At 43.6% G+C, this 14,445-nt stretch overlaps 3 protein-coding genes across 3 annotated transcripts; all 3 read left to right on the top strand.

Annotated features, from left to right (window-relative positions):
- Positions 1–204: 204 nt before the first annotated feature.
- On the top strand, positions 205–3,256 carry LOC118790710 (protocadherin beta-16-like). Its single transcript, XM_036547700.1, has 2 exons — positions 205–2,717; positions 3,218–3,256. Exons 1-2 carry the CDS (start codon positions 309–311, stop codon positions 3,254–3,256), a joined length of 2,448 nt encoding a protein of 815 aa, XP_036403593.1. The 5' UTR covers positions 205–308.
- Positions 3,257–6,151: 2,895 nt separating this feature from the next.
- On the top strand, positions 6,152–8,719 carry LOC118790709 (protocadherin gamma-A11-like). Its single transcript, XM_036547699.1, has one exon. It carries the CDS (start codon positions 6,281–6,283, stop codon positions 8,717–8,719), a length of 2,439 nt encoding a protein of 812 aa, XP_036403592.1. The 5' UTR covers positions 6,152–6,280.
- A 1,681-nt stretch (positions 8,720–10,400) lies between these two features.
- On the top strand, positions 10,401–12,863 carry LOC118790708 (protocadherin beta-16-like). Its single transcript, XM_036547698.1, has one exon. It carries the CDS (start codon positions 10,401–10,403, stop codon positions 12,861–12,863), a length of 2,463 nt encoding a protein of 820 aa, XP_036403591.1.
- Positions 12,864–14,445: the final 1,582 nt, after the last annotated feature.

Raw genomic sequence — 14,445 nt, 5'->3', positions numbered from 1 at the left:
TAGTAGTAGTAGTAGCAGCACCCATAGATGTACTTCTCGATTCTATGTGCAGTTTCTGAAAAGTACTCCGAGTGTCGCTATTCACCAGCAAAGGGACGCAAGACTCATCTCTCCACCCACTATCGTAATATTCAGAAACGGGCATCTCACTGCTGTAGGATAGAAAACCATTGAACGGGCCGAACTGGACATCTCTTTTCATTAAGCTAGGACAGCATTCATCGTTTACTGGGTGTCTTCATGAGGGATATTTCGCCAAATGTAAGAATTGGATTAAAGTGCGAATTCCCTACAATATCGATCTGAAAATGGGCTACAAAGGATTCTCTGTGAGCAGCTCGACGCGCTGTTTGGTTTTCTTTCTTTTCGCCCTGCCTGCTTGCTTTGGAGATGTGAGCTACTCTATTCCGGAGGAGATGAAACGCGGATCTGTCATAGGAAATATAGCGAAGGATCTCGGTGTGGATGTTAAAAGCCTGTCTGCTCGCAACGCTCGTATTGATACTGAAGGAAGTCGAAGTTATTGCGACATTAATGTGAATTCTGGTGATTTGATAGTGTCTGAAAGGATTGACAGAGAAGCGCTTTGTGGACAGAAGGCTTCGTGTGTTTTAAATTCTGAGCTTGTGCTGGAGAGTCCTCTAGAATTGCATCGTATATCACTTCACATCCAGGATATGAATGACAACTTGCCACAATTTGCAAATGATCGCATTGAAATGGAAATTAGAGAATCTGCGGGTAAAGGCGCCCGTTTCCCCTTAGGTGAGGCCCACGATGCGGATATCGGGCAGAACGCTGTTCAGAGCTACACGCTACAGAGGAATGATCATTTTACTCTGGCTGTTCACACGAACGCAGTTGGAAGAAAATACGGTGAGTTAGTTTTAGAAAAAGAGCTGGATCGCGAAGAGCAGCAGGAGGTTACATTGTTACTTACTGCGTCTGACGGAGGGACTCCGCAGAGATCTGGTACTGTAGTTATACACGTCACTGTGCTGGATGCTAACGATAATATCCCCGTGTTTAGCCAGAGCGTCTATAAAGCCAGTCTGGCTGAAAATTCTGCTTTAGGCACCGTAGTGGTTACAGTCAGCGCCAGTGATGCAGACGAGGGAGCGAATGGTGAAGTGACGTATGAATTTGGGCATGTTTCAGATGAAGTGAAGAAATTGTTTAGGCTTGATCACAAGACAGGAGAAATTGGGGTGAAGGGACCACTCGATTTCGAAGAAGGTTCAGCTTATGAAATTCGAATCCAAGCTAAAGATGGATCTGGGTTATTGTCTTATTCAACAGTAATTATAGAAATTACTGATGTGAATGACAACGCACCTGTGATATATTTGAAATCTCTGAAAAATCCCATCCCTGAGAGCGCGTTACCTGGCGCAGAGGTTGGCATCATCAATGTTCAGGATAAAGATTCAGGGACAAATCGACAGGTCCGCTGCTCCATTCAGCAAAATGTTCCTTTCAAGTTAATTCCGTCCATCAAAAATTATTACTCGCTGGTAACTACAGGAGAACTAGACCGCGAATTAGTGTCTGATTACAACATTACGGTCACTGCTACCGACGAGGGCTCTCCGCCTTTGTCTTCCTCTAAAACTGTGCAGTTGTCTGTATCGGATGTGAACGACAACCCGCCTGTATTTGATGAACAGTCTTACAGCGCCTATGTGTGTGAAAATAACAAACCCGGCTCCTCTGTTATTACTGTAAGGGCGAGAGACCCGGACTGGAGACAGAACGGCACGGTGTTCTATTCTCTGCTGTCGAGTGAAGTCGGCGGTGTTGCGGTGTCGTCGTTTTTGTCCATTAACGGAGACACGGGAGTGATCCATGCTGTGAGATCATTTGATTATGAGCAGTTCAGAAGTTTTAAAGTCCTCGTTGTTGCCAGAGACAATGGTTCTCCTCCACTGAGCAGCAACGTGAGTGTGAGCGTCTTCATAACAGATGAGAATGATAACTCTCCGCAGATATTATACCCTGCTCCAGCAGGGAGCTCCTTCATGACCGAGATGGTCCCCAAAGCTGCTCAGGCGGGCTCCCTGGTTTCCAAGGTGATCGCTGTGGATGCGGACTCTGGACAGAACGCGTGGCTGTCCTATCAGATGGTGAAATCCACAGACCCGGGACTTTTCACTATTGCTGTCCACAGCGGAGAGATCAGGACACAGCGGGACATTTCTGAATCTGACAGTATGAAGCAGATCCTTGTTATCTCAGTGAAAGATAACGGACAGCCCTCTCTGTCTACAAGCTGCTCGGTGTATCTGCTGATTTCGGACAACTTGGCAGAAGTTCCCGAGTTGAAAGATATGTCTTATGAGGAGAACAATTCCAGATTAACGTCATATTTGATCATCGCCCTGGTGTCCGTCTCCACCTTCTTCCTGACCTTCATTATTCTGATTGTAGCGGTGAGGTTTTGCCGCAGAAGAAAGCCCAGACTGTTGCTTGACGGCGCAGTCGCCATTCCCAGCGCATATTTCCCCCCCAACTACGCAGAGGTAGAGGGAGCAGGAACTCTGCGCAGTTCTTACAATTATGACACGTACTTAACAACGGGCTCGCGCACCAGCGACTTCAAGTTCGTCAGCTCTTACAATGACGTCACTCTCCCCGCTGATCAGACGCTGAAGAGGAGTCCCAATCAAAGCATTGAAGAGAGAGGCGTCAGTGAGAACGGATCCAAATGCGCAACTCTGGTAAATACGTTTACCATTAAGTTACACTTATTATTGTATGTGCTGCCGTTTTCGAGTAGGTTGTTTTATCTTCGTATATATCTCCTTAAGTCGTAGTGTGTTTGTTGATAGAGGAGTATTCGTTTCATTTAGGCTCACTTGGTTTGTTAAATTCCTGGACACGATTAGCTGCACCAGAGAATGTGTGATGGGTAATAAAATAATTTGATCGATTCGTATTGTTACATTTTAAGCAACATTTTTTAAGATCAAGGGATATATAATTCTTTAGTCACACAAAACCAAGAGTGCTGCATGAACAAACGAGTTGTCAGCAACAACATGAAGCTGCCAGCCACGCAGTCACAGCCTGCTGGTCAGAGCACTGGGGGCCCAACGAAGTGGCCTAACATACAACCGAGTGTATCAAAGAAAAGCTAAAATCATACAAGATCCTTGTCTGCAGCCATATGCTGGATATTAAACACCATGATCTTTTTTATGATTTCTTTGTGCTGAAGACTGAAGTTCTGCAGAGAGTGACAGGGATTCTGGACTGACCTGTACAATACTTGGGTTGTCGTGACATACACAAGCAAACAACATCCTAACAGCAAACCTCACATGCATTGTTGGGTAGATGTTGTCATGACATTGCCCAGAATTCTTCTGTGTCATTACAATTTTCCAGTCACTCACATTAATGCTACCACAGTTATATTATAACTACCGCTCACACTGAAGAGCTGTGCTTTTAACCCCCATAATAACCTCACAGACAATATATGGCATGCTGACATGTCTGCCCGGCTAACAAGCCAGCTGGCACCAAATTAATGTTTTCCATAAATTATTTAAGGTGATGTTATGGTGCGTTAATTAACAGTGAATTAATTCATGTTACATGTAATTACTTGACTGCGTAAGATAAGCTAAGCTTTTTCTTCTTCTCTGATATTACTGTATTCCTTCAGAACAGGCTACTGGAGCATCTGGGTTGGCAGTTATTCTGTGAGATTGTGTTGTGTTAACCTGTGCTGACAGAGTAAAACCGGAAGCAGACCTACATCACAGTGCAGAGTCTGCCTTATGTAGAGCTGCAGCCTCCCAGGAAGCTGTTCAGAAGGAATACAGTCATATCACAGTAAAATGCCTGAGATCATAACTCTTACAGTCAAGCAGTTACAAGCAGACTAAGGTTAATACACTGCTAATTATTTCACTGCAATATTACCTTAAACAATGTGAAGAAAACATGAATTCAGTGCTTACTTGCTATCTAGCCAGCCAGATGTATCAACACAACCAAACATTTTATTGTTTTTTTTCCCCTTGGTTTTGTGTGCACCTGGTGCCATGAGGGGGCAAGAGGGGGCTTTGCTTCTGCCCCCACAGTTTAAGTTTTATGTACCCTGTAGAAAAATAGCAAAAACAACAAAAATGGTTGGAATTCTCATTGGAAACAACACAGGGAAGTGAAGTTTGGGTCGAGAGAGAGAGTGAGAGAGAGAGAGAGAGAGAGAGTGAGAGAGAGAGGGAGAGAGAGAGAGAGTGAGAGAGAGAGTGAGTGATAGAGAGAGAGAGAGGGAGAGGGAGAGAGAGAGTGAGAGAGAGAGAGAGAGGGAGAGGGAGAGGGAGAGGGAGTGAGAGAAAGAGAGAGAGGGAGAGAGAGCTGCATGGCATGAGCAGAAAGACAGACAAAACGATCTGACCATCTTTTTTTTTTTACTTAATGACCCTGACGCTGTTGGCTATTATTTTGTTGATTTTAGCAGTCATCTCTCAGTGGTTAGATTTTATTATTTTGCTTCTTGTAGACCTATACGTTCCGGTTGCTCCGAATCACTAAATTGTGCGAGGACACTCAGGTTTAATACTGGCTTCACCACTGCTGTGAAATAAATGTATTATTTGATTTTGAAACAGTAGTTTTGTGTTGTTATTTAGGCTTTCAGAGGCTATGGCATGGTTAAATCAATGAATTTCAGTAGACCTACCACCAGACCAATCTTAGGTGGTGACCTGGCAATCTCCCCCTAATATTCCTATTTCATATTATGGCCATGACGCACAAACACATGGAAAAGGTAAGGTAGGGAATTGTTCCCATCTAGTCAAAACGGCACTATATTCACACCTGCAGGATGAAAAAATGCAGAAATAGGCATAGCACAATGATAACCCCCTGTTTTACTTTATAAAATGATTTGCCCCCTCGCCATTTTAACTGCCCCCTCAGCCACTTCATCCTGGCTCCGGGCCCGGGTTTATGCCCGCTTGTCTCCCTCCTGCAGTGTAAATACAGAAAGGGTCTCATCACGTTTTTCAGCTGATCTGCGCTTGCATGTGGTAATTTGCTCACATTATGAGAATTGCAGGTGGCTCTGTACATTCAGACCCAAGCCAGTGCGTTTCAGCAAGGTGTTGGCCAGACAGTTTCACAGACGGGTTGTTTTGCGTGAAGGCGCTGGTGACAGGTGTGTCGCTATTGGCTGTGCTGCATTTCCTGCTGACTGCAGTATGATTTGGCAGAGAGAAATAAAGGCTCATGAGTGTTGTGTTGGGGGTGAACACTGCTAGCCGCAACAGGATAGACCACTGTTTCAGGACGACCGGGAAGCTCCTCATATTGCACCTCCATTGCTGTGAAGTGAGGGAAATGAGCCCTCCATGACATTCACATCGTTATGTGCAGCCCATGACCCCCACTGAATCAAACGCTGCCTGTTTCACTCTTATTTCGTGAAGGAAGCGAAGCCAGAATGGTTTGTTGTGTATCAGATGTGACTGTGTATGTAATTAACGTTCCTGGAAATGTTTTATTCAGAAATGCAGTCACTGTGAGGAGCAGTGTGGCTGCAAATTCATCTGTTGTGTAAAAAGATCATTGTAAGAACTGCTGCTTATTCTCTGCAGAGCTGTGCAGTGTTATAAAATGTTTTAATATGATTGTCATGATTTTCATGAGAAATTTTGACTTGCAAACCTACCAGCATATAAAGCTAACCTTGTTACTTTAATTATTTTAAATGATTTATGTATATTTTCAGAACATCAGAAACTCAACACATGTTGGTTGCGTTATTTATTGAGTAATGGATCGAGCTTTTGTGTAACTCGCATATTTAGCGTCGGGTTAAAAAGTCATTGCTTATTATTTTGTAGCATTAATTTGCTGGTGTGACAGTGCTTTTGTCTTCGAGGAGAGTTTTTATCATTGCAACGTTTGAAATGTAATCTCTGACACCGTTTCAGCCGAGTTAAATTATCAGTAATTTGATCGTAAACATTTAAACCCTGGAGATTTATGCCTCTTATTATGCGCAGTTAGTGAAAAATACTGCATGTGTCGCTGTTCACCAGCAAAGGGAATTCAGATACCCCTCTCCTCCTACTGGTGTGATATTCAGAAGCAGGAGACTCGAAGCGGCACCATAGAAAACCATCGTACGAGTCGGACTGTACATACAGTTTCTGTCTGTCTGGATGTTATTATCGGAGAAAAGGAATCTCTTCCTGTGATATATTTGTAGAGAATGAAAGATTGAATTGCAGCGTAAATTAACTGCGGTTTCGATCTGAAAATGGGATATAACGGATTCCCGGTGAACAGCTCGACGCGCTGTTTGGTTTTCTTTCTTTTCGCCCTGCCTGCTTGCTTTGGGGATGTGAGCTACTCTATTCCGGAGGAGATGAAACGCGGATCTGTCATAGGAAATATAGCGAAGGATCTCGGTGTGGATGTTAAAAGCCTGTCTGCTCGCAACGCTCGTATAGATACCGAAGGAGGCAGCCGAAGTTATTGCGACATTAATGTGAATTCTGGTGATTTGATTGTGTCTGAAAGGATTGACAGAGAAGCTCTTTGTGGACAAAAGGCTTCGTGTGTTTTAAATTCTGAGCTTGTGCTGGAGAATCCTCTAGAACTGCATCGTATATCACTTCACATCCAGGATATGAATGACAACTCGCCACAATTTGCAAATGATCGTATTAGACTGGAAATTAGAGAATCTGCTGTTAAAGGTGCACGTTTCCTCATAGGTGCGGCCCACGATGCGGATATCGGGCAAAACGCTGTTCAGAGCTACACGCTACAGAGGAATGATCATTTTACTCTGGCTGTTCACACGAACGCAGCTGGAAGAAAATACGGTGAGTTAGTTTTAGAAAAAGAGCTGGATCGCGAAGAGCAGCAGGAGGTTACATTGTTACTTACTGCGTCTGACGGAGGGACTCCGCAGAGATCTGGTACTGTAGTTATACACGTCACTGTGCTGGATGCTAACGATAATATCCCCGTGTTTAGCCAGAGCGTCTATAAAGCCAGTCTGGCTGAAAATTCTGCTTTAGGCACCGTAGTGGTTACAGTCAGCGCCAGTGATGCAGACGAGGGAGCAAATGGTGAAGTGACGTATGAATTTGAACATGTTGAAGATGACGTTAAAAAAACGTTTAAGCTTGATCACAAGACAGGAGAAATTGGGGTGAAGGGGCCAGTGGATTTCGAAGAAGGTTCCGCTTATGAAATGCGAATCCAAGCAAAAGATGGGTCTGGTTTAGTTTCGTATTCTACTGTAATTATAGAAGTCACCGATGTAAATGACAACGCACCTGTGATATATTTGAAATCTCTGAATAATCCCATCCCTGAGAGCGCGTTACCTGGCGCAGAGGTGGGCATCATCAATGTTCAGGATAAAGACTCCGGGCCAAATCGACAGGTCCGTTGCTCCATTCAGCAAAATGTTCCTTTCAAGTTAATTCCGTCCATCAAAAATTATTACTCGCTGGTAACTACAGGAGAACTAGACCGCGAATTAGTGTCTGATTACAACATTACAATCACTGCTACCGACGAGGGCTCTCCGCCTTTGTCTTCCTCTAAAACTGTGCAGTTGTCGGTATCGGACGTGAACGACAACCCGCCTGTATTTGATGAACAGTCTTACAGCGCCTATGTGTGTGAAAATAACAAACCCGGCTCCTCTGTTATTACTGTAAGGGCGAGAGACCCGGACTGGAGACAGAACGGCACGGTGTTCTATTCTCTGCTGTCGAGTGAAGTCGGCGGTGTTCCGGTGTCGTCGTTTTTGTCCATTAACGGAGACACGGGAGTGATCCATGCTGTGAGATCATTTGATTATGAGCAGTTCAGAAGCTTTAAAGTCCTCGTTGTTGCCAGAGACAATGGTTCTCCTCCACTGAGCAGCAACGTGAGTGTGAGCGTCTTCATAACAGATGAGAATGATAACTCTCCACAGATATTATACCCTGCTCCAGCAGGGAGCTCCTTCATGACTGAGATGGTCCCCAAAGCTGCTCAGGCGGGCTCCCTGGTTTCCAAGGTGATCGCTGTGGATGCGGACTCTGGACAGAACGCGTGGCTGTCCTATCAGATGGTGAAATCCACAGACCCGGGACTTTTCACTATTGCTGTCCACAGCGGAGAGATCAGGACACAGCGGGACATTTCTGAATCTGACAGTATGAAGCAGATCCTTGTTATCTCAGTGAAAGATAACGGACAGCCCTCTCTGTCTACAAGCTGCTCGGTGTATCTGCTGATTTCGGACAACTTGGCAGAAGTTCCCGAGTTGAAAGATATGTCTTATGAGGAGAACAATTCCAGATTAACGTCATATTTGATCATCGCCCTGGTGTCCGTCTCCACCTTCTTCCTGACCTTCATTATTCTGATTGTAGCGGTGAGGTTTTGCCGCAGAAGAAAGCCCAGACTGTTGCTTGACGGCGCAGTCGCCATTCCCAGCGCATATTTCCCCCCCAACTACGCAGAGGTAGAGGGAGCAGGAACTCTGCGCAGTTCTTACAATTATGACACGTACTTAACAACGGGCTCGCGCACCAGCGACTTCAAGTTCGTCAGCTCTTACAATGACGTCACTCTCCCCGCTGATCAGACGCTGAAGAGGAGTCCCAATCAAAGCACTGAAGAGAGAGGCGTCAGTGAGAACGGATCCAAATGCGCAACTCTGGTAAATAATTTATATTATTTCATTTAAACAATTCTACTGGTATTGCCATATTATTCATCTTTACCTTTTCATTCTATCGAAGAGTGCTAATTAATGAAATATTGTTTCTGTCCATGTAAAGCATACTGCCAGTTTCTCTCTGAGGTTTTTTGAATGAAGCACAATTTTTAAATTTAATTTGTGCTCAGCAGATTTTGAAATTGGGAGTTTTTGCAAGTGGCGATCTGTGTCTTCCGAATCTGTACATTCTTAAATTATCTTTGTTAATGCAATATGAATTTTCTTCTGATTTGTTATAATGTCGAATTTTCTAATTCCGTTACATTTAGCGTTTTCTCATGTGCTCCCTGATTATCGCTGGCTGTTTAACTTTACCGGTGATATTATCAGGCAGCAGTGAGGCCTAATGGCAGGAGTTGGGTATCGTTACGCAGAGGATCATGGGTCGATTCCCAGGAGGGCCACTGCTGCGTTACCCTCGCGCGAGGTGCTTAGCCTGAACTGCCTCAGTCTCTTGCCAGCTGTATCACCAGACGACGCAGACAGTTTCACGCTCTGGCAGTAACTCTGGATTAGTACGCCTGCTTCGCAATATATGTGATATTAAAGATATCGGATGACTCTGATTGTCAGAGATCCTTGTACGGATTCAGCATATGTCCTTTTTTATTGAAGCTCTTATGATAACGTACAAAATTAAAGATTTGTTGTTTGGCGGTGTATAACGCAAAGAAATTGCGGCTCGGCTCAGAGATTATGTATTCCGTAGTGCACTGTCTGTATTGAAAGTGCGAAGGTTTTTTTCCCTTAGAACATATCATGTTTCGCACGGTAGAACATGTGGCCGACCTCAGTATTTTTACCTTAATTCAAACTTTTCCGTAGTATTCCATAAACTCCCTCATGATCTGAATTAGCCTAAAAATTTCATGTATGTTTCTTTAGCAACCCTTATTTCCTGAAACTTTCAGTTTTTGGTGTTAATAAGGGAACAATTAGTGTGTATCCCACTTAACTCTTATTATTTGAAGATTAGTATTTCGTTTAAATTTCAACCTTTGATACAACTCTTTTCATATACGTCAGTGATGTTATGTAATGTAGGCTACATGACCATGATTTTAAAAACTGGTGACTTATGATAAGTCAGCGGAACCGGCAAGGGTTTCTTGTATATTTGGGGAATGTTTTAGGTGCTGTTCCTCCTCGGTAAAAGTCTTGTCTCCAAGGTTAGTTTGAAAAACAAGTGTGTAGAACGTTGGTTTCCAACATGTCAACTAACACGTACATCTATTTTAAATAACAGATAGCCACAAATTCTAATTTGGGATTATATCTCTAGACATCGTTACGTGGGAGCGTCCGAGTCCAATGCATTATTATTATTATTATTATTGCTATTAGAAGAAGCTGAAGAATACCTTTAGGTGTACTTCTCTTCATCATATGCAGTTTCTTGAAAGGACTCCGAGTGTCGCTATTCAACAGCAAAGGGAAGTAAGACTCACCTCTCCACCCACTATCGTAATATTCAAAAGCGTGCATCTCGCTGCTGGAGGACAGAAAATCATTGAACGGGCCGGACTGTACATCTCTTATCATTAAGTTAGGATATTACCTATCCTTAAGTGGATCGCTTCATGCAGGATATTGCAACGAAGTGAAGGATTGAACTACAGTGGGAATCCCCTAAAATTTCGATCTGAAGATGGGATATAACGGATTCTCTGTGAGCAGCTCGACGCGCTGTTTGGTTTTCTTTCTTTTCGCCCTGCCTGCTTGCTTTGGAGATGTGAGCTACTCTATTCCGGAGGAGATGAAACGCGGATCTGTCATAGGAAATATAGCGAAGGATCTCGGTGTGGATGTTAAAAGCCTGTCTGCTCGCAACGCTCGTATTGATACTGAAGGAAGTCGAAGTTATTGCGACATTAATGTGAATTCTGGCGATTTGATAGTGTCTGAAAGGATTGACAGAGAAGCGCTTTGTGGTCAGAAGGCTTCGTGTGTTTTAAATTCTGAGCTTGTGCTGGAGAATCCTCTAGAATTACATCGTATATCGCTTAATGTCGAAGATATTAATGACAATTCACCCAAATTTAAGAAAGACCACATCAATTTAGAAATTAGAGAATCAGCAGATAAAGGCGCCCGCTTCCTCTTGGATGAGGCCCACGATGCGGATATCGGGCAGAACGCTGTTCAGAGCTACACGCTACAGAAGAATGATCATTTTACTCTGGCTGTTCACACGACCGCAGTTGGAAGAAAATACGGTGAGTTAGTTTTAGAAAAAGAGCTGGATCGCGAAGAGCAGCAGGAGGTTACGTTGTTACTTACTGCGTCTGACGGAGGGACTCCGCAGAGATCTGGTACTGTAGTTATACACGTCACTGTGCTGGATGCTAACGATAATATCCCCGTGTTTAGCCAGAGCGTCTATAAAGCCAGTCTGGCAGAAAATTCTCCTTTAGGCACCGTAGTGGTTACAGTCAGCGCCAGTGATGCAGACGAGGGAGCGAATGGTGAAGTGACGTATGAATTTGGTCGTGATTCAGACGAAGATATGAAATTGTTTAAGCTTGATCACAAAACCGGGGACATTAAGGTGGTTGGAGATATTGACTTCGAAGAAGAGTCTGTTTATGAAATAAGAATCCAAGCAAAAGATGGGTCTGGTTTAGTTTCGTATTCTACAGTAATTATAGAAGTCACTGATATGAATGACAACGCACCTGTGATATATTTGAAATCTCTGAATAATCCCATCCCTGAGAGCGCGTTACCTGGCGCAGAGGTGGGCATCATCAATGTTCAGGATAAAGATTCAGGGAGAAATCGACAGGTCCGCTGCTCCATTCAGCAAAATGTTCCTTTCAAGTTAATTCCGTCCATCAAAAATTATTACTCGCTGGTAACTACAGGAGAACTAGACCGCGAATTAGTGTCTGATTACAACATTACAATCACTGCTACCGACGAGGGTTCTCCGCCTTTGTCTTCCTCTAAAACTGTGCAGTTGTCGGTATCGGACGTGAACGACAACCCGCCTGTATTTGATGAACAGTCTTACAGCGCCTATGTGTGTGAAAATAACAAACCCGGCTCCTCTGTTATTACTGTAAGGGCGAGAGACCCGGACTGGAGACAGAACGGCACGGTGTTCTATTCTCTGCTGTCGAGTGAAGTCGGCGGTGTTCCGGTTTCGTCGTTTTTGTCCATTAACGGAGACACGGGAGTGATCCATGCTGTGAGATCATTTGATTATGAGCAGTTCAGAAGCTTTAAAGTCCTCGTTGTTGCCAGAGACAATGGTTCTCCTCCACTGAGCAGCAACGTGAGTGTGAGCGTCTTCATAACAGATGAGAATGATAACTCTCCGCAGATATTATACCCTGCTCCAGCAGGGAGCTCCTTCATGACCGAGATGGTCCCCAAAGCTGCTCAGGCGGGCTCCCTGGTTTCCAAGGTGATCGCTGTGGATGCGGACTCTGGACAGAACGCGTGGCTGTCCTATCAGATGGTGAAATCCACAGACCCGGGACTTTTCACTATTGCTGTCCACAGCGGAGAGATCAGGACACAGCGGGACATTTCTGAATCTGACAGTATGAAGCAGATCCTTGTTATCTCAGTGAAAGATAACGGACAGCCCTCTCTGTCTACAAGCTGCTCGGTGTATCTGCTGATTTCGGACAACTTGGCAGAAGTTCCCGAGTTGAAAGATATGTCTTATGAGGAGAACAATTCCAGATTAACGTCATATTTGATCATCGCCCTGGTGTCCGTCTCCACCTTCTTCCTGACCTTCATTATTCTGATTGTAGCGGTAAGGTTTTGCCGCAGAAGAAAGCCCAGACTGTTGCTTGACGGCGCAGTCGCCATTCCCAGCGCATATTTCCCCCCCAACTACGCAGAGGTAGAGGGAGCAGGAACTCTGCGCAGTTCTTACAATTATGACACGTACTTAACAACGGGCTCGCGCACCAGCGACTTCAAGTTCGTCAGTTCTTACAATGACGTCACTCTCCCCGCTGATCAGACGCTGAAGAGGAGTCCCAATGAAAGCACTGAAGAGAGAGGCGTCAGTGAGAACGGATCCAAATGCGCAACTCTGGTAAATAATTTATATTATTTTGTTTTCACAACTCTCATTGTATTACCACGGTAGGCTATTGTCTCATGACTTTTTCATTCAGAATGCTCATTTAAAAAAATGCATATGTAAGCAATAGGGTTTGGATATCTCTTCGTATATCTCGTTTCAACGCCTTAATTAATTTGCAAACATCTTTTCAGAATTTAATTTACTCACATTTGCTTTTGTATTAGAGGCTGTGTGCAAACAATCGGGGCTGTCTTCGGAACATATGTATTAATGCATTTTTGGTATTTGTGCAATGTGAATTTTCTTCCTGGTTCATGTTATGATTTCCTACTTTGTACTTCAGTAAAATGTATCCCTGTGTGTCCTTCCTGATTATCGCTGGCTGTTTAACTTTACTGGTGATATTATCAGGCAGCACTGTGGCATAATGGCAGGAGTTGGGTATCGTTACGCAGAGGATCATGGGTCGATTCCCAGGAGGGCCACTGCTGCGTTACCCTCGCGCGAGGTGCTTAGCCTGAACTGCCTCAGTCTCTTGCCAGCTGTATCACCAGACGACGCAGACAGTTTCACGCTCTGGCAGTAACTCTGGATTAGTACGCCTGCTTCACATAAATGTGAAGATATCGGATGACTCTGATTGTCAGAGATCCTTGTACGGATTCAGGATGTGTCCTTTTTGGTGAAGTTTTCTGACAAGGAACAAAATGATAGACTTGTTTTCTTGGCGGTGTTTAACGCAAAGAAATTGCCATTCATATTATTTAACCTAGTGCACTGTGTCTATGTTAAAAGTGTGGAGTTTTTTTTTTCTTTCATAAAAATATCCCATCAAGTTTCGAATTTTAGAACATATGTCCGACTTCAGTGTTTTTATTTTTTCTTAAAATTTTCTATAGTATGTGGCTGCGAGCATCCTATTCCATGACCTCTTTCACGATTTTAATTAGTATCAACATGTAATGTGTGTTTCAGTAACAACTCACGTTTAATAAAACTTTCATTTTTGCGATAGTTAAGGAACATTTAGTGTTTCTCCCAGTTAGAGCTTATTATTTGAGCATTAATGGCGGATTTAAATGACACTTTTCGATACAGCTCTTCTCATATACGTCAGTAACTGCTTGTAATGTAGCCTACATGTTTATTATTCTAAAAACGGATGAGTTATCATACGTCACTACAACAGGCAAGAGTCTTTTTTGTTTCGAGAATTTATAGGGATTATTCCTCTTCACTAAATATCTTATCTCGAAGGATAATTAAAAAAACAAACAAACAAAAAATAAATAAAACAAGTGACCAAAAGAGTCGTTTCCAATAAGTGTACCAATACATAGACCTAATTTAAAAGACAGATCGCTAGAAGCTTTAGTTTGGGATTAGATCTCCAGACATGACTACATGGGAGCGTCTGAGCCCAATACAATGCACGTAATGATAGTACGACTGCTACTACTACTACTACTACTACTAATAATAATAATAATAGCAGCACCCATAGATGTACAACTCGATTCTATGTGCAGTTTCTGAAAAGTACTCCGAGTGTCGCTATTCACCAGCAAAGGGACGCAAGACTCATCTCTCCACCCACTATCGTAATATTCAGAAACGGGCATCTCACTGCTGTAGGATAGAAAAC

Source organism: Megalops cyprinoides, chromosome 16 (genome assembly GCF_013368585.1).
Source record: "Megalops cyprinoides isolate fMegCyp1 chromosome 16, fMegCyp1.pri, whole genome shotgun sequence".
NCBI classification, from domain to species: domain Eukaryota; kingdom Metazoa; phylum Chordata; class Actinopteri; order Elopiformes; family Megalopidae; genus Megalops; species Megalops cyprinoides.
This window is presented reverse-complemented; position numbering and strand designations above follow the sequence as displayed.

What these genes read in the sequence shown, in the direction of transcription:
- LOC118790709 (XM_036547699.1), top strand. Translation starts at nt 6,281, where the DNA reads ATGGGATATAACGGATTCCCGGTGAACAGCTCGACGCGCTGTTTGGTT.
- LOC118790708 (XM_036547698.1), top strand. Translation starts at nt 10,401, where the DNA reads ATGGGATATAACGGATTCTCTGTGAGCAGCTCGACGCGCTGTTTGGTT.
- LOC118790710 (XM_036547700.1), top strand. Translation starts at nt 309, where the DNA reads ATGGGCTACAAAGGATTCTCTGTGAGCAGCTCGACGCGCTGTTTGGTT. An exon ending in GATCCAAATGCGCAACTCTG is followed by an intron (nt 2,718 to 3,217) that starts GTAAATACGTTT and finishes TTTGTGCTGAAG; the next exon opens with ACTGAAGTTCTGCAGAGAGT.